Genomic DNA, 22934 nt, shown 5'->3' with positions numbered 1-22934 from the left:
ACTGTGAGGCCACTGGGAAATAAACAGACTACACATGAAAGAAAAGAAGGCCACACGTGACTCTCATGGACACGCAGGTCTCAGCAATGGCCTCTCTCATCTGGACATTGAAGGAAATGGGCATTAACACCCAGCACTGGCTCCACGCCCCGAGCACAGGCCTCCCGCTCAGCAGGGCTGCAGAATGGGATCTTCTCCCTGAGTCTAGGGTTTGGAAGCAGCCTGGGATGACATCCTCAGAGGGGCCATCGCCTCAGAAGCACGGATGTCCACAGTGCCCATCAGGACCCAGCAGAGACAGAGAGTGCCCTGAGAGGGAGGGAGCAGGGATCCAGGGTGGCTGAAGCCCATCCAGCCGTCACCCAGTGGGCCATCTGTCCCTCACAGGAGCCGGGGCTCTCCACTCTGAGACGTGAATGAGGGCCCAAGCAGGGAAAGTCAGAAGTCATACTGCAAAAGTTCCCCGAAGTGGGCGTGAGCAGGAATCCCACCCAGCGAGCTGGAGGTGAGAGGGGCCTGGCCCAGGAGCCCTGAGCCCCTTCTAGCTCCGACTCCCCTGCCGGCCTGTGGCCCTGTGGCGAGGACTCAGACGTGGTGCGTCCTATCCTCCCAGCTCCACCAGCCAGCTGACGAAGGGTGCGGCGGGTGCAGAGCCCTGTGCACAATCAGAGAAGTGGACACCGAGTGACACGTTAGATGGGACATTGCCCACTCTGGCCATGCAGGAGGTTGAGATGACCACCTCGGCCAGGAGACTCAGGGGGGACCGAGTCTGAGCACCAACGCTCCCTCATAACAGAGCCGAGCTTCAAGGAACAGGGGACTGGGTACACGTGGCAGGAGAAGACCTTGTGGGCCAGAGCAGCTGCGAGCAGGAGACAGGGAGTGGGAGGAGAGCACAGTGCCTGCGTGTCATGGTGGCCTGCGGATGGAGGGGTGTCCAGGAGAGGGGAAGCTCCAGGAGGGGGCGAGCCTGGCCCACAGGAGCCCTGAAGCCTGGTGGCAGCAGAGCTGCCGGCAGTAGGAGCGAGAGCTCTCTCTGTATCTCCCTCTCTCTGATAACGGCTCCCCCAAACCAGCGCTCCAAGGTACATCCCAGTTGACCCAGTGGGGGACAGGGAGGTGATGACTCGATGTTACCCTCCTCTTTTCCTTTCTGGACTTGCTCATCTGAGTTGGAGGCTGGAAACGCAGCACTGCCGCGTAGAGACCTCTCCTGTCTTGACGAGAGACCCAGCTCTGCCTCCTGACGCACATTTCCGCAGCCTCCAGCACTTCCCGGGCTGCCCTGAACGGGCAAGCCGCGTACAGCCACTTGGTCTTATGAATAAGAAGCCGATCCTTAAGAGAGGATGAAGATCTGTGATGCTTCTATTACGAAGGGTTCTGAATCAGGGGGAACCTGTTTTGATTCGATGATCTAATGATATGATCTTTCATGATCTAACAATATGACCAAAGTCGGGTCAGCACACAGTCACCCCTTGGAACTGGGGGGCCTGGCTGCAGGATCCCCACAGACACCCGAGTCTCAGGAGGTTCTACGTCCTTCTCTGGAATAGGGCAATGTTGTCACGTAAGCTACAGGATCCCCACGCACTGTTAATCACCTTTAGGTTACCCGTTGTCCCTGAGGCACTCCGAGCACCCACGTCAGTAGTTTTACCCTATTGCTTAAGGAAAAAGGAACAGGAAAGAAGCCCTTTTCTCTATCATCTGCAGACACGCAATTTACAAAGATGCTTTCACCTACACTTGCCGAAGGTCACACACAACCTTCTGACGTAGAGGGCTGGGGTGTGTGGATGTGTGTGTGCTTTCCAAACACCAGAGGCAAGCAAACTCTCACCACCAATGATGGGTCCTAAAATGCAGAGGCCTCTGACGTGACTAGAGAGCTTGACTTTATCACAAGATAACCTAAAGAATTCTCCTTTACTTAAGGGACCATGAAAGTAAAAAGAATCGCAGTGATTGGCGCCGGGGTCTGCGGCTTAGGTGCCATTAAGAGTTGCCTGGAGGCGGGACTGGAGCCCACGTGTTTTGAAAAGGGCAGTGACATTGGAGGACTGTGGAGATACGAGGTAAGCCTGCACACTTGCTTGTGGAGTGAGTTGTCTCTGTGAAGAGAGATGCTAGAACTCCAGCTCTGCTCACTCTGACCACGCCCTTGCTCATTCCTTGCTCTTCTTTCTAAGTAGGAATATCTACTCTGAGATGAAGTGACGACTTCTCCAGCACTTGCAGGACCCGTTTCCTTCAGGTCCCCAACAGCTCCACGGAGCCCCTGGGCTGTCTGCACATAAAACTGACATGTTCTGCTCTGGCAGACTTGGTGACAGGCCAAGAGGTCACCTGCATGCTGACCGTGGCCCTTGCCTCCAGACCACGGGTCACCTCCAAGTTGCTCTGTGGGCTGCCTTGTTGAAGTTTAAAGCAGTGCATTCACTCATGGACCTGTCCTGACGGACCAGGAGTGAGTGCTGCTGAACAGCAGGGAGATGTCACCCTTGTTACAGGTAGACTGACACCATTCACTCATGGACCTGTCCTGACGGACCAGGAGTGAGTGCTGCTGAACAGCAGGGAGACGTCACCCTTGTTACAGGTAGACTGACACCATTCACACATGGACCCGTCCCTGATGGACAGGCAGTGAGTGCTGCTGGACAGCAGGGAGACGTCACCCTTGTTACAGGTAGACTGACACCATTCACACATGGACCCGTCCTGACGGACCAGTAGTGAGTGTTTCTAAACAACAGGGAGACTTCACCCTTGTTACAGGTAGACTGACACCATTCACACATGGACCCGTCCCTGATGGACCAGGAGTGAGTGTTTCTAAACAACAGGGAGACTTCACCCTTGTTACAGGTAGACTGACACCATTCACACATGGACCCGTCCCTGATGGACAGGCAGTGAGTGTTTCTAAACAACAGGGAGACTTCACCCTTGTTACAGGTAGACTGACACCATTCACACATGGACCTGTCCTGAAGGGCCAGTAGTGAGTGTTTCTAAACAACAGGGAGACGTCACCCTTGTTACAGGTAGACTGACACCATTCACACATGGACCCGTCCCTGATGGACCAGGAGTGAGTGTTTCTAAACAACAGGGAGACTTCACCCTTGTTACAGGTAGACTGACACCATTCACACATGGACCCGTCCCTGATGGACAGGCAGTGAGTGTTTCTAAACAACAGGGAGACTTCACCCTTGTTACAGGTAGACTGACACCATTCACACATGGACCTGTCCTGAAGGGCCAGTAGTGAGTGTTTCTAAACAACAGGGAGACGTCACCCTTGTTACAGGTAGACTGACACCATTCACACATGGACCCGTCCCTGATGGACAGGCAGTGAGTGTTTCTAAACAACAGGGAGACTTCACCCTTGTTACAGGTAGACTGACACCATTCACACATGGACCTGTCCTGAAGGGCCAGTAGTGAGTGTTTCTAAACAACAGGGAGACGTCACCCTTGTTACAGGTAGACTGACACCATTCACACATGGACCCGTCCCTGATGGACCAGGAGTGAGTGTTTCTAAACAACAGGGAGACTTCACCCTTGTTACAGGTAGACTGACACCATTCACACATGGACCCGTCCCTGATGGACAGGCAGTGAGTGTTTCTAAACAACAGGGAGACTTCACCCTTGTTACAGGTAGACTGACACCATTCACACATGGACCTGTCCTGAAGGGCCAGTAGTGAGTGTTTCTAAACAACAGGGAGACGTCACCCTTGTTACAGGTAGACTGACACCATTCACACATGGACCCGTCCCTGATGGACCAGGAGTGAGTGTTTCTAAACAACAGGGAGACTTCACCCTTGTTACAGGTAGACTGACACCATTCACACATGGACCCATCCCTGATGGACAGGCAGTGAGTGTTTCTAAACAACAGGGAGACTTCACCCTTGTTACAGGTAGACTGACACCATTCACACATGGACCTGTCCTGAAGGGCCAGTAGTGAGTGTTTCTAAACAACAGGGAGACGTCACCCTTGTTACAGGTAGACTGACACCATTCACACATGGACCCGTCCCTGATGGACCAGTAGTGAGTGTTTCTAAACAACAGGGAGACTTCACCCTTGTTACAGGTAGACTGACACCATTCACACATGGACCCGTCCCTGATGGACAGGCAGTGAGTGTTTCTAAACAACAGGGAGACTTCACCCTTGTTACAGGTAGACTGACACCATTCACACATGGACCTGTCCTGAAGGGCCAGTAGTGAGTGTTTCTAAACAACAGGGAGACGTCACCCTTGTTACAGGTAGACTGACACCATTCACACATGGACCCGTCCCTGATGGACCAGGAGTGAGTGTTTCTAAACAACAGGGAGACTTCACCCTTGTTACAGGTAGACTGACACCATTCACACATGGACCTGTCCTGAAGGGCCAGTAGTGAGTGTTTCTAAACAACAGGGAGACTTCACCCTTGTTACAGGTAGACTGACACCATTCACACATGGACCTGTCCTGACGGACCAGTAGTGAGTGTTTCTAAACAACAGGGAGACTTCACCCTTGTTACAGGTAGACTGACACCATTCACACATGGACCCGTCCCTGATGGACAGGCAGTGAGTGTTTCTAAACAGCAGGGAGACTTCACCCTTGTTACAGGTAGACTGACACCATTCACACATGGACGTGTCCCTGATGGACAGGCAGTGAGTGCTGCTGGACAGCAGGGAGACGTCACCCTTGTTACAGGAGGCTTCCAAGGCATCCACCGTCGTCTGCAGTGATCGTGGCGCTGGCCTGACTTCACCTGCTCAGTCAGCTCATGAGTTAGGACACAGCACATTTTCATGACTGTTTCCTCCCATGTCGTGTGATGCTTATTTCCAAGGCCTCCTCCTAATCCATGTTCCTCTAGCCGTGAGGCTGAATTTCTCTTTGGAAAACTCCCTTTGCCACTCCTTTTCACATTTCTTTTTATTTTGTTTGTCTGGGATTTGTTTGTTGTGTTGTGTTTTTATTACTTTCAATGTTTTTATTAGTGCATTATATTATAAATAATAGTGGGGGTCTTAGTGACATATTCATACTTGCAAAATACATAATTTGCTTCAGTTCATTCTTGGCACGTCCCTTTCCACTTCTCCTCCTTCCCCTGCCCCTTGGGGTGTTCTATCTGCCCGGACAGTGTCCTGTTGGGATATGATCAGGCAACCACCTAGGGTCCATCCCCATGAACAGGATTCTACACATCTCCCTTCATGAGCTGACTCCAGCCCCTCCATCCTGTTCAGCTTACTGTACAAACCCAATAGCCCAAGAGCAGTCCCAACCCCACAGGCTGATGGCCCCACACATTGCCTGCTGTGTGCCTGAACCCTGGGGGCCATGGCTGGTTTGCTTCCTGCAGGAGACACCTGACTCTGGACGAGCTGGCATATACAAATCCCTTACCTGCAACACCTCCAAGGAGATGACAGCCTTCAGCGACTACCCCGTTCCCGACCATTTTCCCAACTACATGCACAATTCCAAAATGATGGAGTATCTCAGGATGTACGCCAGGCACTTTGGTCTCATGCAGCACATCGAGTTCCTGGTAAGGGATGGGAGCCCTGCTCGGCACCTGCACGAGGTCCAGGCAGTCTTCACAGGCAGTGCAGGCAGACACCCATCTGGTCTGCAGGTTCCCCACAGTCCTCCAAGAGATATCCTGTCTCCTCATTCTCAGCATCAGCCAAGGTCCCTTTCTATCTGACAGCCCCACCGAGGGCCACTGTCTCAGGATTTGTCCCCAAAGACTACCTTTCACTTGATTATATGAGATGGAGAATAGGGGTTCCAGGGGCTACCAACAGAGAAGTTACCTCCCACTTTATTTGTCAAAACACGGAGTTCTCTGGGGAAATGGACCTGGGAGCAGTGCTCTAGAACTAAGGCTGCCTGCCCCTTGCTTCCCAGGCAAAGGTGTGCAGCGTGAGGAGGTGCCCTGACTTTTCATCCTCTGGCCAGTGGCGAGTTGTGGTCGAAGCTGATGGGAAGCAGAAATCCTACATCTTCGATGGGGTCATGATCTGCAGCGGCCATTACACTGAAAAGCATTTGCCCTTACAGGAGTTTGCAGGTATTTAACTGAAGAGTGTGAGAGACACATCTTTGGATTCCAAGAACCTCAGAGCTCACGCTATCACGGGCACAGCACAGAAGTGTCTGCGTGGCAGAGTGGGATGCAGAGAGGAACATTCAGGAAAGATCTGGTAATAGAAGTAGCCTTGGAACTGGAAGCCCAGAGTTCTCCAGGCAACCAAGGCAGGGGACTGGCCTTCCAGAAAGTAGTAGTAAGTGAGCAGTGGAGTGTGGCCTGGCTAGGATCTCAGGGAGGTCACACAATTGCTGTGGGAGGAGCAGGTGTGTGGGCAGGAGAGGTAGGTGAGAGTCAGTGAGCAACCACTGCAGTGTGTGTGTGTGTGTGTGTGTGTGTGTGTGTGTGTGAGCGCGCGCGCACATGTGTGTTTGGGCACGGGGGAGCCGCTACTTGTTCACACATGCATCTAATAACATTCTGTCCTGCAGTGGTAGGAAGACTGATTGACAGGGAGGAAACCCAAAGCAGAAACATCAATAAGGAGGACTTCTCGATAGTCCACAAAAAGCGAAATGTGGGAGGTCCTGAGTACACCCTGGCAGCAGGTCTCAAAGAGGATGGGGAGTAACTTTAGGTATTTTAGAGGTCCTAGCAACACTCAGTGGATCCTGAAACATGCCATAACAATTTTTGGCTTTGTACTAGTATACATAGTATTTTTTAATACAATAAAATTTTCTTTCAAATTGCTCTCCAACCTGTGATATTGATTGTGCTAATTACAGTGACTCTGAGCCACATGTCTATGAGCACTTGTAGTGAGACTGACCAGTGAAATGGGCTTTCTGTGTAAAATACAAACAGCTCTCAAAGACAGACTAAAACTACACAAACTATATCAATTCCTTTATATATCATTTGCATATTACCAAGCTTGAATGTATCAGGTAAAAATAAACGTTATTAATTTGAAATGATTTTCCACACCTTTTCCATATGACCACTCTAAACTCTGATGCTCCATGCAGCTTCTCTGGAAGGCACTGCTGCATGTGGCTAGGATCTTCATGCACTTCTGAGTTCCTTTCCAGTGTTACAGGAAGTGAAGAGCAGTTTTCTTGTGTCAGTAGAGAATCAGAAAAGGATAATAACATCCTGAGGTGACGCCAGTCACCACAGTGAAAAAATTTAAAGTTGGTTTTTAAGGAGAAACTTTAGTCTGCTTGATTTTGGTCTCAGTCAAAGGGACACTGCATTTGGATATTTTGTTCCTTCCTTAATCTCATTCTATCATTTTCCAGTGACTGACCAACAGCACAGAAGGGGTTTAAGTGACACTCACTCCCGTTTAGAAACAAATTAGAAACAGTTTAGAAACAAATAGCTTTTCCGTCTCTGCTGGTGACGTGGACTCTGGGCTGTTCCTCACAGGCATCCAGGAGTTCCGGGGCAGATACCTGCACAGCCGGGAGTACAAGCACCCAGACGCTTTTGCGGGGAAGAGAGTGGTTGTGATTGGCATCGGGAACTCTGGAGCAGATGTGGCTGTCGAGATCAGTCGCGTTGCTGAACAGGTTTGGCATTTCGCACTCATTCTGAGATCAGGGTGATAAACAAAAACATGGTTACTGGGCAGCGTTTCTTCTCCGCAGGTTTTCCTCAGCACGAGACGCGGCGCGTGGATTTGGAAACGGGTGTGGGACGACGGCAACCCCATGGACACCGTGCTCTTCACCCGGTACAACAGGGCAGTCCAGAAACTGCTGCCCTCCTTCCTGATCAACAGGTGGGCAGAGAATAAGCTGAACACACAGTTCAACCACGCCAACTACGGGCTGCAGGCTGCACACAGGTAGGCGCGGGTGGAGGAGAGCCACCAGGGCTGGACGCTGCGAGCTGGTGCACAGTCTATAAGTTATTTGCAAAGAACCAGGATTAAAGGGTACTGTTCTACCTGTGGATAGAATTAATTTTGATTGATAACATCCAAGTTATTTCCTTCATACTGGTAGTCTTGGACGTTCCATTAAGGTGTAATTGATCTGCATGGGGTGAGGAGTGGGGAAGAGACTCAAACACCTGCTTTACTGGGATCCCAGACCATGTCATTCTGACCTGTCTACTTCCCTGTTTGTCATCACCTGTCTACTCTGTTCGCTCTTGAATTCAAAGCCATTTACCCACTGGGCTTGGTGGCCCATGCCTGTAATCCCAATGGGTCAGGGAATAAAACAAGAGGATACCTGGGCACTTAGGAAGACCATTTCTCAAAATGAAGCACAAAAGTGCTGCGGTAGCTCCGTGGCAGAGTGCTTGCTTAGCACGTACAAGGCCCTGAGGTCGATGCTGTTCAACTCTGGGGCTGCAAATGCCCCAAGCATACCATTTATGGAGCCCAGGCAGAGGACTTGGAATACTCAGTGGAGAAGGCTTGGACGTTTGCTCGCTTACTGCTCAGCAGGCAGTGGCAGTGGTCGGGGACACATGAAGGGCTGCCTTCACTTACAAGCAAGGGGCAATCATAGGACTCGTCACACGCCCATCATGCAGGTGGCTTCCTTCGAAAGTTTATCGGTTTATGGGTGTACACCTTTACCTTATGACCAAGGTCACCCTGTTCAGACCCTCTCAAAGATTAAAGATCAGAGAGGCATCCACTCCCCTCTCCATTTCCCACGTTACCATGTTTGTTACAGATCTCCTCTCACTGCAAGCTTTCTAGGGACTGAATAGTATTTAATCCAACAGATCCCCAGTCCTACCCAAAAAAAAAGATTCCATTTCACCTTGTAGGTCTGCAAAAAGTATAAATGACCCACTAATATAAATATTCATATATAATTAAGATGAAATAAATGTTAAAAATAAAAAGACCTATTCCTTAAAAAGAATATCTAATAATGTCTACTGTGTATTGTCACCTGATTGGCCCAATCTGATTTCACTGTCATATCATTATGGTTTCACAAATTTAGAAAGTGAGGCTGAAGTGTTTGGGGATTTGTCCAAGGTCTCACAGTGGCTAACGGTAGAACCAGTAGAGGGGCTGACGTCAGACTATGAACATCAAGTTCTTAAACAATAAACTATACCACCTTTCTAAGGATGACGATGAAATAATCAACATTGTTGAAATGCTGTGGTGGCTTCTGAGTATTTATCTACACTGTTTCTTTCTGGAGGAACTTTATTTTCACTTCCTTACATTACCCCCTTTATCATGCAGAGTTTTTTCATATCAAACAGTTTTCAGTGATGACCTGCCAAATCGCATAATCACAGGAAGAGTGCTGATGAAACCAAATGTGAAGGAGTTCACCAAGACATCCGCCATCTTTGAGGATGGCACTGAAGAGAACGTGGACGTCGTCCTCTTTGCCACAGGATACACCTTCTCCTTCCCTTTCTTGGAGGACGACTTGGCAATCCTGGGCAGCCAACACTCCATGTATAAGTTCGTCTTCCCTCCTCAGCTGGAGAAGCCAACGCTGGCTTTCCTTGGCATCCTCCAGCCAGCGGGAGCCCTCATTCCCACGTCCGAACTCCAGAGCCGATGGGTTGTGCGTGTATTCCAAGGTATGCACTGCTCTTCCCACGAACAGGCTGGGCTCCTGATCATGCATGAGTGGCAAGGCACCCAGAGCGCTTCTGTTCAATGTGTCTTTTATCAAAGCACCTGAAATTGTGCCACAAGAAATTATTTTGTATTCTCTAGAAAGCTGATTTTTCATTTCTGAAAGAATACTGTTAAAAACGAAAGCATCCAAGGAAGGAACGGGAGGAACAGCTTAGAGTGCCTGTGCCTCCTTCCCTTCGTTCTGCCCCTGGTCTCTGTATCTCTTCCTGCTTAGACCTTCATTCTGCCGTGTCCTTTCTGCCCCCAGCACTCAGATTCACACACAGGCCACTAGGACATTTACATCTTACCAAAAGCATCACTGCAGGTTGGAACGTTTTCCCTCACTGCACAGTTCATGCGGATACAGTGTGACTTTCCACCTGCTCTGAAGCTTGAGGGATTGTATCTGAGATGTGAGCTGCAGACCAGAGAATGTTTAAATGACAGAGGACTGGAGTCAGGTCAGTGGAGTCTGAGTGTCATTGGAAGGTTAAACACATGGTATGGGCATTCTTGGTATTCACAAATTTTCTTGTGGATTTAAAGTGAGGAACGACTCAAAGCTTACTTCTCTTACGGGAAGTTGACTCCCCTCCTGATTCCTGAGACTGATAGGAAATTCTCTTCCTTGGGATTTTGTACAAAGTGCTTTAATCATGAGTTCCACAAAATGCTGACCCTTCCCTTTCAAAACTTTTCTTTTTGTTTACCTGTCGCCCCAGACCTCCTTAAATTTCTCTCGTTTTTTCTTAGGACTGAAAAAATTACCCTCAGAGACTGACATGATGGCTGAGGTCAACAGAAGGAAAACGAAAATGGCAAGAGAGTAAGAAACCTGATTGCTGGCTAAGAATAGGAAACAGGGTTAGAAGGTCCTATTCGCCATTCCTCTTTGAACAACTGGTTCTTAGCAAGACCCCCTAAGATAATTCTAGCTCTGGGACATCATGCATGGGTACAGGTGTAGAAAGTGCCCAGCCTGGTACATCAGTCTCACAGAATGTCCAGTCCCTGCGATGAGCGACCTCCAAAGTGAGGACCACCAGAACAGCAGGAAGTGTGCCTATACTCCCTGCCAGAACCAAAGTCAGAAAAACAGAAGAAATCCGCTCAGCTTAGAATGTAGAAACACACACTGCACAAATACAATCAAGAGTAGCCTAGAAAGATGTGTGCTCACTTCACCCTGGTAAACACCTACTCTGTGTGCTCTGCAACAAACCCATACTCAAGAGCACACTCAGGAGAACTTTGGAGGATGTATCCTTTTGCAATTTCCTAACTAGATCCACAGTATAGGCTATAAAATTAAACAGTACATATAAATGCCATTAAGTCTATTCTTGGTAGTTCATAGCTTTGTTGCTAAGGGAAATGGATTTCATCTGTGCTTTCTAACTAATTATTTCTAGACTTCATGAAAGTTTTCTCTTTAAGTACCCTTATGCTGTAATCAGAACATTTTACTCCTTTGTTAGTTATAATGATTCTTTACTTGGCTATCCTAGGTGGGTAAGTGACCATGAAGTTGGCTCTAATTTTCACTCTTCTTTTCTTATATTTGAATCTTCTTTCTGGTACCTCTTCCTTAGTTCTGTGTTATGAGATGATCTCTGCTTATAAAGGAGGATCTAGATGTTCTTGTTTTATTTATGGATTTTTTTTAACTACTATTAGTGTTTTATTGTTGAAAATGATATTGACCACTGTAGTTCAGAACGTGTCCTTGGATTCCCAACTTGTGCAAAGAAAAGCATGTTGGATTTTACAAAAAGCCATTTGGACATATTCTAAAATGCCAGGGATTTCCACCATTGACATGTTGATGGCATGGATTATAGAGTACGTTTCCTAGTACTAAACATGTGTTAATTTCTAGGAACAAAGATTAATCGGTCACTGTGTGATTATTTTACAATTTGTTTACTGTTTGATAGAAGTTCATTTGTAATTTCTGAACTTTCATGGATGGGAAGGGTCTGTGATTTTCCGTTCCTCACTCCCCCTTTTTCTATTCTTGTCATGTTGTTTAGAAGCTGATAATCTTATAAAATCAATGAGCAGTGAGTGCTTTTGTATGCTAGACAATATCTTAATTAGACTTTAAAAGGATGAGGACTTCATGCTATTTGAAAATATCATGTATGATGTACACTTATCATTCTATAATACATATATAATTAACGTAAATATTACAGTTTAGCACTTATTTAAGAAAGAAATTTGAGGTCACATTTTTCCATTGTTTCCAGCATTATTGGTCTAGGTTTATTCCTTTATTTTCATGTCAAATGTAACCATGGAAACTATCATTGTCTTTTAATTTTGCAAATCTTAAGATCTTCTAACAACTCTTCCCAGAATTATGAAAAGTTCGGATATTTTTTCGATAGTCAGAAATTCCAGTCTTGTTTCTCTTTGACCCAAGAATGATCTACTGGAGTGTTTTTTGTTTTGTTTTGTTTTGTTAGTTGTAGATAGACACAACACTTTTATTTTATTTTTAATTTTATGTGGTGCTGAGGATTGAACCCCATGCCTCACACGTGCTAGGCAAGCGCTCTGCCACTGAGCCACAGCCCCAGTTCTGGAGTGATTTTTAATTTCTAAGTAGGTGGAAGAAGTCCATGTAGGAAGCAAGAATGCATTTCTGATTGTCTGAGTGTCCCAGGAACTGTTGTCCAGAATCAACCCATGAAAAGACAGGTTGTAGCCTGGAAGCACGAAGTGCGCAGGGCAAGGTAGCACCCTTCACTCCACTTACTCCCTGCTAGTCTGAGCTGTGCGGTGATGGGACTGGAGGGCTATGCGATGAGCTGTGTCTGCAAGGGAAATGGGGACCTCAGCTTCACCTGCCCTTCCACTGGGCACTTCTACAGACACGCCCCTGAGCTGGGCACTCTGGGAGGTCTACAGACCTAAGGCATTCACATTTTGTGCTGAGATCATAGTATTCTAGGGAAGCCAAGGCACGTGTAGGACATGAAGATGGTTTGATAAGCAGAAGACAACAAAGTCAAGAAACAAGCAGAAATAAAGTCCCTTGGAAACTCAGGACAATACCAATGGAAATGTGACCTAGCCTTCCAACACCGTCCTTCCTATTCCAGGTTCATGGAGAGCCCAAGAGACGCACATCGAGTGCAGTACATCGACTACATGGACGAAATTGCTTCTGAGCTTGGAGTCAAGCCCAGCCTGTTCTCCCTCCTCCTCTGGGATGCCAAGCTGGCCAAGGAGGTTTTCTATGGGCCCTGCACCCCATACCAGTACCGCCTGCAGGGGCCCGGCAAGTGGATGGGGGCCCGGGCAGCCATCCTCACCCAGAGAGACCGGATCCTCAAGCCCCTGAGAACACGTGTGCTGCAACCCTCTGGCTCCTCTTCCTCTAGGTGGCTGTGGGTGGCAAGGGTCTGCGCAGTCCTTTTTCTCTCTGCTTCTGTGGTCATCATCACACAGATGGTCCTGGAACCAGAGAAGAACCAGGCACTTAGATTTGAAGTCTATCAAAAGGAAACAGTTAATGAGTTAATGTGAGAAAGGACTAGCTCACATACAGATATTTCAAAGAAAACAATCACTCCAGTAATGATTTTCCCACATGCTCTATATGAGGGAGGTGTGAAATGCGTAGCTTGTGGCTCCTTTATTTCCGAAGGAATTTGAAGCATCAAGTTTACCAACAAAGGACGGTGAAACAAAAAGTGGGGCTCATGTGAAAACCAAGGGCAGTGACAAAACAAAACCAGCAACAGACCTCAAGTGTGCACTCTGGGGCCTCAAGCACCCCCCACAAGCACCATTTCTACTGCACATGAAGACCCGTCTTTCCAACAGAAAAACCAGTCACCACCTTCAGCCAACTGACCACACAGCACCAGTAAGGGAGGGTCAACACGTCCACGTGAAACTGCAGTTTCTACCCCGATGCCATCAGAAGCCCAACATCACCTCTGGTACAGGGCCAACACTGTTCAACTGAAATGTATTTGAGGAACCAGAAAATGAAGAAAGAAAATGTTCTTAAGATATTTTCCTGGCAGTCTAAAAACTGCAACATTACGTCAACCTACACCTTAAAGAGACAGGAAGCGTTGTCTGTATTAATGGAGACTAGTACAGTGGAAGAGTGACAAAATACACTGTGCACTAACTGCTAGTTTTAGCACAGAGGGAGGTTTAACCTGCAATGCACAGAGGTGGTCCTCCTGAATTCATGGCGATGCTGGCTGGGGTCTTACTGGTGTTGTGGTCATGTACTAAGACATGCTTACTTTTAGAAGATGCACACAGAAGCACAATAAAGTATCATGATAGCCACAATTTACCTGAAAAAGACACAAGAATAACTGGGTGTGCCTGTAAGAGTGGCAGAGAGTGGTAACATGAAAAGGACCAAATGTCAACATCTGGGGATTCTAGGAAAATGGGATTCGGGTGCTCACTGTACTCCTTCTTCAAATCTTTTTTGTTTGTTTTGTTTCACATTTGGGAACTTAAAAATAAAGAATTTAGGGAAAAACATTTTCTATAATGACTTATGTATGAGCCATCAATAGGCCACAAATTTGAGTTCAACTTTTTATTTACCAACCAAAAAATGGAAATGCGGATAAGCAAATAATGAGCCAATTAGATAAAATCAGACCCATAACACTGTCAGGAATTTAAGTGGAGGAGGGATTTCAACATCAACCTCTTATAAGCCATGACTTTGCACAGTAATAAAATATCCTCTGTGACATCTACACTTTATATGCAACAGAATCTAAATTGTTCAGGAGCCCATTATTTCTGATTGGATCCTCATCATGAACTAATAAGCATTTTTGCTAAGATATGTTTTAGAACAGCTGACCTACTATCTCTTGGAAAGTCTCTGCTAAATATTATTTCCATCAAGAGAAATCATGATAAACAGTGAGACTTTACTATGAGAAAGTGTCTGAAGAACAGCGACTTTTAGTAGCCAATCTGATTGCAGGTTCTTACACCTTAGCTGCATAGGTCTGTGCCCTTCTGGGGTCCCCCAGAGGCTGGATGGAGCAATTGCCTCTAAGGAAGGTCATGGTGCCTGCCTGAGATCCCTGCCCAAGGGGAGCCACTCTGGGGGCCATGGGTTTTTGGAACATGATTTTGAATCTGTTCCACACTGGTGAATGGCTGATCAAAACCCCAAAACTCTTATCCATTTAGTGTGTCCAAAAGAGTTTTTATTTGGAAAAAAATGATTTTATCAAAGTTTCTAAAGAGCATTCCTCCCAACTTCCTGTTTAACCCTCAAAGGCAAACTGTGAAATATACCCCAAGGTAAGTCAGCTACCTAGGGTGGATCATTAAATTCATAAGACAGTCAAAGCTGGTTGAGACAGCCCTTTCCTGGTACTTCCAAGCCTCTGCCTTCCTCTTCCTGTCCCTTCCCTGCCCTGACTCCTACCCTTCCTACAGACGCTGCATCCCTCCCTCTCGGAGCTTTCTCACCTCTCCCAAGACCCCCACTGGGGCTACCATCTCTCCACCCCCGCTCCACCACCAAAACCACCCCAACAGCCTAATCCACCCAGTATTATTGCAGAGACAACCTGGAGACCCCTGGACCCCTGTCCCATCCTTGCTGAACCTTTCAAAGCCAGGCAGCCAACAGCACAGGAGGACCTCCCACTGTGCACACTTCTTGGACCAAGGCTGAGCTCAGGGCCATCCCTGAAGAATTCCTGATGTGGTCACAGACCCCACAGGTCATGCTAAAGGGTGTCCCATGGTAACCAAGTGTTTCTCACCTTCCTCAACTTTTCCCCATGTCAGTGACTGAAGGCAAAGCGAATGGTCTTCTGAAGTTAAATGAAGGGATTCTGTGGGACATTCTCATAAACATACACTTGGAGATCAAAACCAGGTCCAGCAACGAGCCCAGACCCCTTTCCAGGAAATTCCTCAATTTTTCCCTAAGGTAGTTGACTGCAGTAAAATCCAGTGGCACTCAAAAGCCTGACGTCTCCATTCTTGACTATTCGAGAAGTTCAAAAAATGCCTTCAGGTAATATTCAGGCATGGAAATTCACTTCCAAGACACCTACAACATCTTTCTCTTTAATGTCACCTTGAACGGGTTAGGTGAACTAGCTACATTTGGAAAAGAAGTTGGGTTAAATTGAGCCACTATTTAATCCCCCAACCTTTCTAATCTGGCACACCAACTCTCTAAAACCCTTCAGAAAATAGCAAAGAAGAAACACCACTCAGATTTTGAACTTACCACTCCAGCAAATTATTCATCAGGTGAAAATTGCCGTCCTCTCCAAGGGACGTGCAACAACCTCACAAAGTCAAAGGGATGCTTCTCAGCCATGTCAGGAAGAGCTGCTGTGAGCTCAGACTGCAGCTGGAGCAGACACAGGAGCCCCTCCTCAACCCCCAGGGGCCGCTCATCACCCCTGGTGGCTCTGAAAGTCAAAGGGTCAGTCAGAGCATCTGCAGATGGAGCAGTAATCCAGGCTCCAGGAGCCCCTGGGTCACTCTTCCTGTTCTCAGGCCCACCGTCTGGAAGTTCCCTTCCTCAGAGTATCAGAGCTGTAGACGGTGGGGGCCTCTCCTTGCCTGGACGGTTCATAAGTCTCCACCTGCCACACACCAGGCAGGGCCCCTTCCTGGCTCTCGCCCCTTTCTGCTTGTCCCCTCCACTGACTTGCGTCCTTGGAAGAGATGCTTCAGAACCTCAGACCACAGGCAATTCCCGTTAGAAGGGGCAAATGTTTCCACCCCCTGACCCACCAGGATGGCAAAGAGAACAAAAGCTGAGCAATAGAACAAGGAGAGCCCAGGTAAGCCTCTGTGTGCCTAGACAGATCCGATCCTCAATGACTCTATCGTTCCAATATTCAACATCAAAGTCAAATGAAGATGGCCTTTCAAAGGCCTACCAAGGTCATTTTTGTTTCTGGGAAACTGGGAGAATTCACTCAATCACCCAGATTAGGGCAGAAGGAAATCCAGTTCAACCCCTCCCTGACAACAGACAGTACCCCCGTAAGCAGGGGTATTTCTGGAATAAAACCCACCATAAAGCCCAGTGTCAAGGTTGTTCACATATCCTCACCTTTTGGCAAGGAATGTCTCCCAGATTTGGCTTTTGCTGACACCGCGGGCTCAGCCGATGACCTGGGCTCATTTGCTCTCCACACTTCATACCTATTTTGATGTCAGTGTTGTTACTATAGATCTGCAGCATCATCAGTATAATTTGAGATCAGATATTGTGATACCTTCACATTCTTCTTGCTCAGGATTGCTTTAGCTATTCTGGCTATATTCTTTCAAATCAATTTAATTACTATTTTTTCTATTTCTGTGAAGAATATCAGGGATATTTGGATGGGGATTTCACTAGATCTGTGTGATGCTTTGGTGGTACGGCCATTTTGACGATTTGATTCTGCCTTTCCAAGATCATGGTCTTTTCATCTTCTGAGGCCATCTTTGATTTATTTCTTCAGCGTTCTATGATTTTCAATGTAGAGATTTTTCAGTCCTTGATTAGGTTGATCCCCCCCCCTTTTTTTTTTTTTTTTTTTTTTTTTTGGTTATTGGGAAGGGGAGATGATTTTTCCTGATTTCTTTCTCAGTAGAATCCCTGTTGTAGTATAGGAAATCTATTGATTAATGAATGTCGATCTTGTATCCTGCTACTTTGCATAATTTATCAGCTCTAGAAGTCCTGTAGAGTTTTGGTTTTGGTTTTGGTGGGGGTGGGTCTTTTAGATATAGGATCATGTCATCAACAAACAGATAATTTGACTTCTTCTTTTCCTATTTGTCTACCTTTAATGTATATTCTTTTATGTGCCTTTAATTTTCTTCTGGTTGCTCCGAGTAGAGTTTCAAAGACTATATTGAAGAGGAGTAGTGAGAATGGACAGCCTTATCTTGTTCCTGATTTTATAGGAAATGCTTTCAGTTTTTCTCTGTTCAGTATGATGCTGGCCTTGGGTTTGTCAGGTGTAGTCTTTATAATGTTGAGGTAAGTTCCTTCTATCCCTAGTTTCTCCAGGTTTTCAATATAAATGGGTGCAGGATTTCATCAAAGACCTTTTCTGCATCAATTGAGTTGATCATGTGATTCTTGTCCTTAATTCTATTATGTGTGAATTACATTTATTGATTTGCATATGTTGAACCGAGCTTGCATCCCTGGGATAAAACCCACTTGATCATAGTGTATTATCTTCTTGAGGTGTTTTGGAATGCATTTTGCTAATATTTTATTAAGGATTTTGCTTCTATGTTCATCAGAGATATTGGTCTATAGTCTTATTTCCTTGATGTGTCTTTTTCTAGTTTTGCTATTAGGGTTATACTGCCTTCATATAATGCATTTCGATTTCATAGAATAATTTCAGAAAGACAGTTTTAGTTCTTCTTTAAAGGTCTGGTAGAGCTCAGCTGAGAATCTATCTGTTCCTGAACTTTTCTTTGTTTGAAGGCTTTTAATTAGTGTTTCAATTTTATTACTTGATATTGGCCTGATTAGGTCTATATATTCCTGGTTCAATTTGGACATGTCAAATGTTTCTAAAATTTGTCAATGTCTTCTAGATTTTCCAGTTTATTGTAGTATAAATTTTCAAAATAGTTTCTAATGATCCTCTGGATTTCAGAAGTGACTGTGATGGTATCTTCTTTAATTTTGTTTATTTGGGTCTTCTCTTTTTTTCTTTTGGTTACTTTGGCCAAGGGTTTATCAATCTTATTTATCTTTTTGAAGAACCAACTCTTTTTGCCTTGATCCTGTGTACTTTTTTTTTTACCCTCAATGTCATTAATTTTAGCTTTGGTCTTCCTTCCTGTCTTCTGCTGATTGTGGGATTAGTTTGTTTTCCCTTTTTTAAGGCCTTGAGGTGGAGCATTAGCTTATTTATTTGGGACCTGTTGTTTTAACCTAGGTACTCAATGCTATAAATTTCATCACATAACTGTTTTCATACAGACTCACAGATTTTGACAAGTTGTATCTCTGTAATCATTTGTTTCTAAGAATTTCTTGCCTTTTTCTCTCTTTTCTTCTATAATTATTCTTCATTTAAAAGAGTATTTTCAATCTGCATGTACACATGTGACTTCTATTACTTTTCTTGCTGTTGATTCTATTTTCATTCCATTGTGATCTGATAGGATGCATGGCATTATATAAATTATTTTTTATTTACTAAAACTTACATTGTGACCTAGAATATGGTCAATTTTGGAAAAGGGTTCCATGAGCTACTGAGAAGAAAGTAAATTCAGCTGTTTTAGGGTGAAATATTCTGTAGATCTCTATTAGATCAGAAATATCTTTACTGATTTTATGCTTGCACAACCTGCCTATTGATGCTAGGGGTATGTTGAAATCACTCAAAATTATTGTATTGGGGTATATTGGGAATTTAATGTCAAGGAGTATCTTTTTTAATGTAATTAGGTAAACTGATATTTGAGGCATATATATTTACTATCATTTTTATCTTCTCGTTGGATTGTTCCTTTTGCCAGGATGTAGGTGCCTTCCTTGTCTCTTCTGATTAACTTTTGCTTGAAAATGTCCTCATCAGATATGAAAATAGCTACTCCTGCTTGTTTTGGACTCCGTTTGCATGGAATATTTTTTCCATCCTTTCATTTTCAGCCTATGGGTGTCTGCCTATGAGATGAGTCTCTTACAAACAGCATATAGTTGGATCTTGTCTGATGGTTCATTCTGCTAATCTATGTCTATTAATTGGAAACTTGAAACCATTTACATTCAATGTTATTAATGACACATGTTTGTAATTTCTTACCATTTTGGGTAGTTTGCTGATTTTAATTTTTTCCCTTTTCATTAGTTCTTTTTAGTTATACATGACATCTCTAGGATTTATTTTGACATAATTATAAAAGTATGGAATATAATTTGCTCTAATTCAGTCCCCAGTACATCTCCTTTCCCTCCCCTATACTCTAATGATCTTTCTGCTACTTACTTTCAGTTTTCATTTTTAAGTTAGTGTCTTGTGGATATACATGAGGGTGAGATTCATTATTGTATATTCAGGTATGCACAGAGGAAATTTAGATCAGATTTATTCTACTGTTCTTCCCTTATTCTGTCCCTTCTTTCTCCACCTCAATCCCCTTCATCAACTTTTCTTTCTTCTATTTTGATATAATTTCCCCTTTCCCTCGCTCACCTTATTTTGGGCTAGCTTCTCCACAGCAGAGAAAACATTCAAACTTTGACATTCTGGGCAAAAGAATTAAGCAGATACTTCTCAAAAGAAGAAACAAAAATGATCAATAAATACATGAAAAAATGTTTAACATAACTAGCAATTAGGAAAATGCAAATCAAAACTATATTTAGATTTCATCTCACTCTAGTCTGAATGGCAATTATCAAAAATACAAATAATAATAAGTGTTGGTAAGGATGTAGGGGAAAATGTACATTCATACATTATTAGTGGAATGGCTAATTAGTGCAACCACTCTGGAAAGCAGTATGGGTGTTCCTCAAAAAACAAGGATGGAACCACTATATGACCCAACTATCCTTGGTATACATCCAAAAAATCTAAAATCAGCACACTATAGGGATGTGGCCACATCAATGTTTACAGAAGCACAGTTCACAATAGCTAAGCTATGGATCCAACCTAGGTGCCCAAAAATACATATATATGCACAATGGAGTATTACTCAGCCTTAAAGAGTAAGAAAATGGTTTTGCTAGAGTACTATAAAATCATTATGTTGAAAATTTTTAATTTTATCTTGATTTTCATTTAGTTGGTTGCTCTTCTAGTGATTTTAATCTATTTGGGGTCTTTGGCATTTGTTTGGGGGTTCCTCTGTGTGCAGTATATCTTTGAGCTTTCTTTGTAGTGCTGACTTAGCAGTTATGAGTTCTTTTTGTTTATCCTTGTCATGGAAAATTTTTATTTCTTAATTTTGAAAGATAGCTTTGCTGAATATAGCAATATTGGCTGGCAACTTTTTTTTTTAAATCTTGGAATATCTCATTCCAGGTCCTCCTTGATTTTAGGGTCTGGGTTGAGAAGTCAGAAGTGAGCCTTAATGGTTTTGCCTCTAAATGTGACCTAATATTTTTCTCTTGCAGCTTCTAATATTCTTTTCTTAATTTCTGTTAGGCATTTTGATTATGATATGTCTTGGAGAGGTTCTGTTCTGATCTTGGGCATTTGGGGTCCTATATGCATCTCGTAAATGGACATCTATCTTATTTCTTGTATGAGGAAATTTTTCTGTTACTATCTTACTATCTCACTGAAGATGTTTTTAATTTCTTAATCCTGTATCTCCATGTTTTCTTCTAGTCCAGAGACTCTCAGGTTTGTTCTCTTGATGTTTTCCCAGAGTTCTCATTAATTCTGACCATGGTCTCTTTTTTTTTTGCTTTTATTTTATGCTGAGTACTCAAGTTTATGCACTCTGTCTTGAAGGTCTAACATTCTGTTTTCAAGGTCTGAAGTTCTACTTTCTACACCATCTAATCTGTTGGTGATGCTTTCAATTGAATTCTTAATTTGATTCATTGTGTCTCTCATTTCCAGTAGTTTTTATTGATTTATTGTCATTCTCTCTCTTTATTGAAATGATCTTCCATCTCCTATATTTGCTCTTTTAATTCATTCCTTTGGTCTTATTTCAGTTCATTGAAAATTTTAATTATCAGCTTTTTATAGTCTTTCTCTGGAATTTTATCCAATTCCATATCTGTGAGATCCTTTGTGGAGGGATTATGAATTTGGGGAAAACATTTGTTTGCCTATTTTCTTGAGTTTTCTGAGGTCTTTAATTCATGCATCAGTTGAGGTAGATTTCCCTTTCCTTTTATGTGTGTGTCCTTTTTGTGTAGTTATATTGTATTAGTTTTGGAACCTCTCTGTTTTGATGTATGAATAGATGTCCATAAGTGTGAACTGAGGACCCCCTCTGGTTGTTTCTCCTTGGGGTCTGGCTTTTGAGGGTTTTGTCTTCCAATTCTATGTTTTGAAGTACTTTTGAGGTTCAGGTGGGGCTACATCATGGGTGATTTAATCTTACTCGGCTGAATTGTGAGCATTTCTCAGCAGCACAATCTCTATTCTGTGAACTTGAAGTGTCCTAAACACTTTCCAGCCCTCCTTAGAGAAATGAGTAGTTGGAACAGCACTAAGGTTAGCAACAGGTGTACAGTCATATGATAAATGCCTGGTGTCTACTTTGATATTTAGAACTCCAATTGCAACCGATGCAGGATGGCTGGGGTCAGTTGTCTACCATGGCACCTACTGTATGAATAATCATAATAATGTGAATGGAGTAGGAATTACAAAACTGTATCATTCTACCAGATAGTGGGATTACAATTCCTGAAGTGAAGAGAAAATAGGGTAGGGATGCAAGAGAAAGTTTGAAATATTTAAAGTGAACAGTGGTGAGGCAGGAGATAAGTAGCAGATGAAGTCTATAAAGAAAAAAGAGCAGGCAAAAGGAGAAAAAAAACTAAAGATAATTAAAAAATAAAAAAGAATGAGAGGGAAAAGGAAAATTTGGCTAAAAGTGGGGGAAGACAGTGAAGAAGAGGCAATACGAGGAACAAAAACCAAAGTCAGAACAAACAAATATAAGATCAAATCAACTCAAGTGTATGTATACTTATGCCCCACCTAAGTCGAACCAAGGCTAAGAAAATAAACAGAGAAGAAGAAAACTAAAATGAAAGTTTTATATATATGGATTTTTTTCAAATCTCACCACACTGTAAGAACATACACTCACACAATCCTGCAGGGTGGAAAAAGTCAAAAAATAATGAACTATAATGAAATAAAATCTGAAAAATTTTTAAATTAAATTTTAAAATGAGTTAAAAAATGGGGGAGAGAATACAGGGGAAATATGGTAAAAATCTTAATGAGAGGGGGTTTTTCAAGGTGGCAGAATAGAGCTGGCTGCTCCATGGCACGAAACCAAGAAAGCAGACAGGCAGCTTCTCACCAAGGTGGGTGAACAAAAAAAGGTGGGGAGACTTTACTGGAATTTAACACTGGACACTCAAAGTAGATCGGAACTCAGGAGCTTGGATATAATAAAGTAAGGAAGAATCCCCAGTGCCACAGTTGCTGCCATGGCCAGAGGCACCAGCCAAAGCAGCCCGTATTGAGCAAAGTGGAGGGAAAAGGAAATTAAAAGTACCCACATTT

The 22934-nt window shown here is 44.2% G+C and overlaps 1 protein-coding gene across 1 annotated transcript; it reads left to right on the top strand.

The window, feature by feature from the left end:
* The first annotated feature begins 1949 nt into the window (after positions 1–1949).
* LOC124962392 (flavin-containing monooxygenase 5-like) lies at positions 1950–14146 on the top strand. Its single transcript, XM_047521704.1, has 8 exons — positions 1950–2084; positions 5418–5606; positions 5969–6131; positions 7524–7666; positions 7745–7944; positions 9319–9668; positions 10465–10537; positions 12822–14146. Exons 1-8 carry the CDS (start codon positions 1950–1952, stop codon positions 13246–13248), a joined length of 1680 nt encoding a protein of 559 aa, XP_047377660.1. The 3' UTR covers positions 13249–14146.
* The last annotated feature ends 8788 nt before the right edge of the window (positions 14147–22934 follow it).

This window comes from Sciurus carolinensis, chromosome 12 (genome assembly GCF_902686445.1).
Source record: "Sciurus carolinensis chromosome 12, mSciCar1.2, whole genome shotgun sequence".
In the NCBI taxonomy this organism is placed as follows: Eukaryota; Metazoa; Chordata; class Mammalia; order Rodentia; family Sciuridae; genus Sciurus; species Sciurus carolinensis.
The sequence above is the reverse complement of the archived record's forward strand: the minus strand, read 5'-3'. Positions and strand labels throughout refer to the sequence as shown.

Excerpts from the sequence above, each read along its gene's own strand:
- LOC124962392 (XM_047521704.1), top strand. The coding sequence starts at position 1,950 with ATGAAAGTAAAAAGAATCGCAGTGATTGGCGCCGGGGTCTGCGGCTTA. Across the intron at positions 7,667-7,744 it reads TCAGTCGCGTTGCTGAACAG|GTTTTCCTCAGCACGAGACG; the intron begins GTTTGGCATTTC and ends TCTTCTCCGCAG. Across the intron at positions 7,945-9,318 it reads GGGCTGCAGGCTGCACACAG|AGTTTTTTCATATCAAACAG; the intron begins GTAGGCGCGGGT and ends TTTATCATGCAG.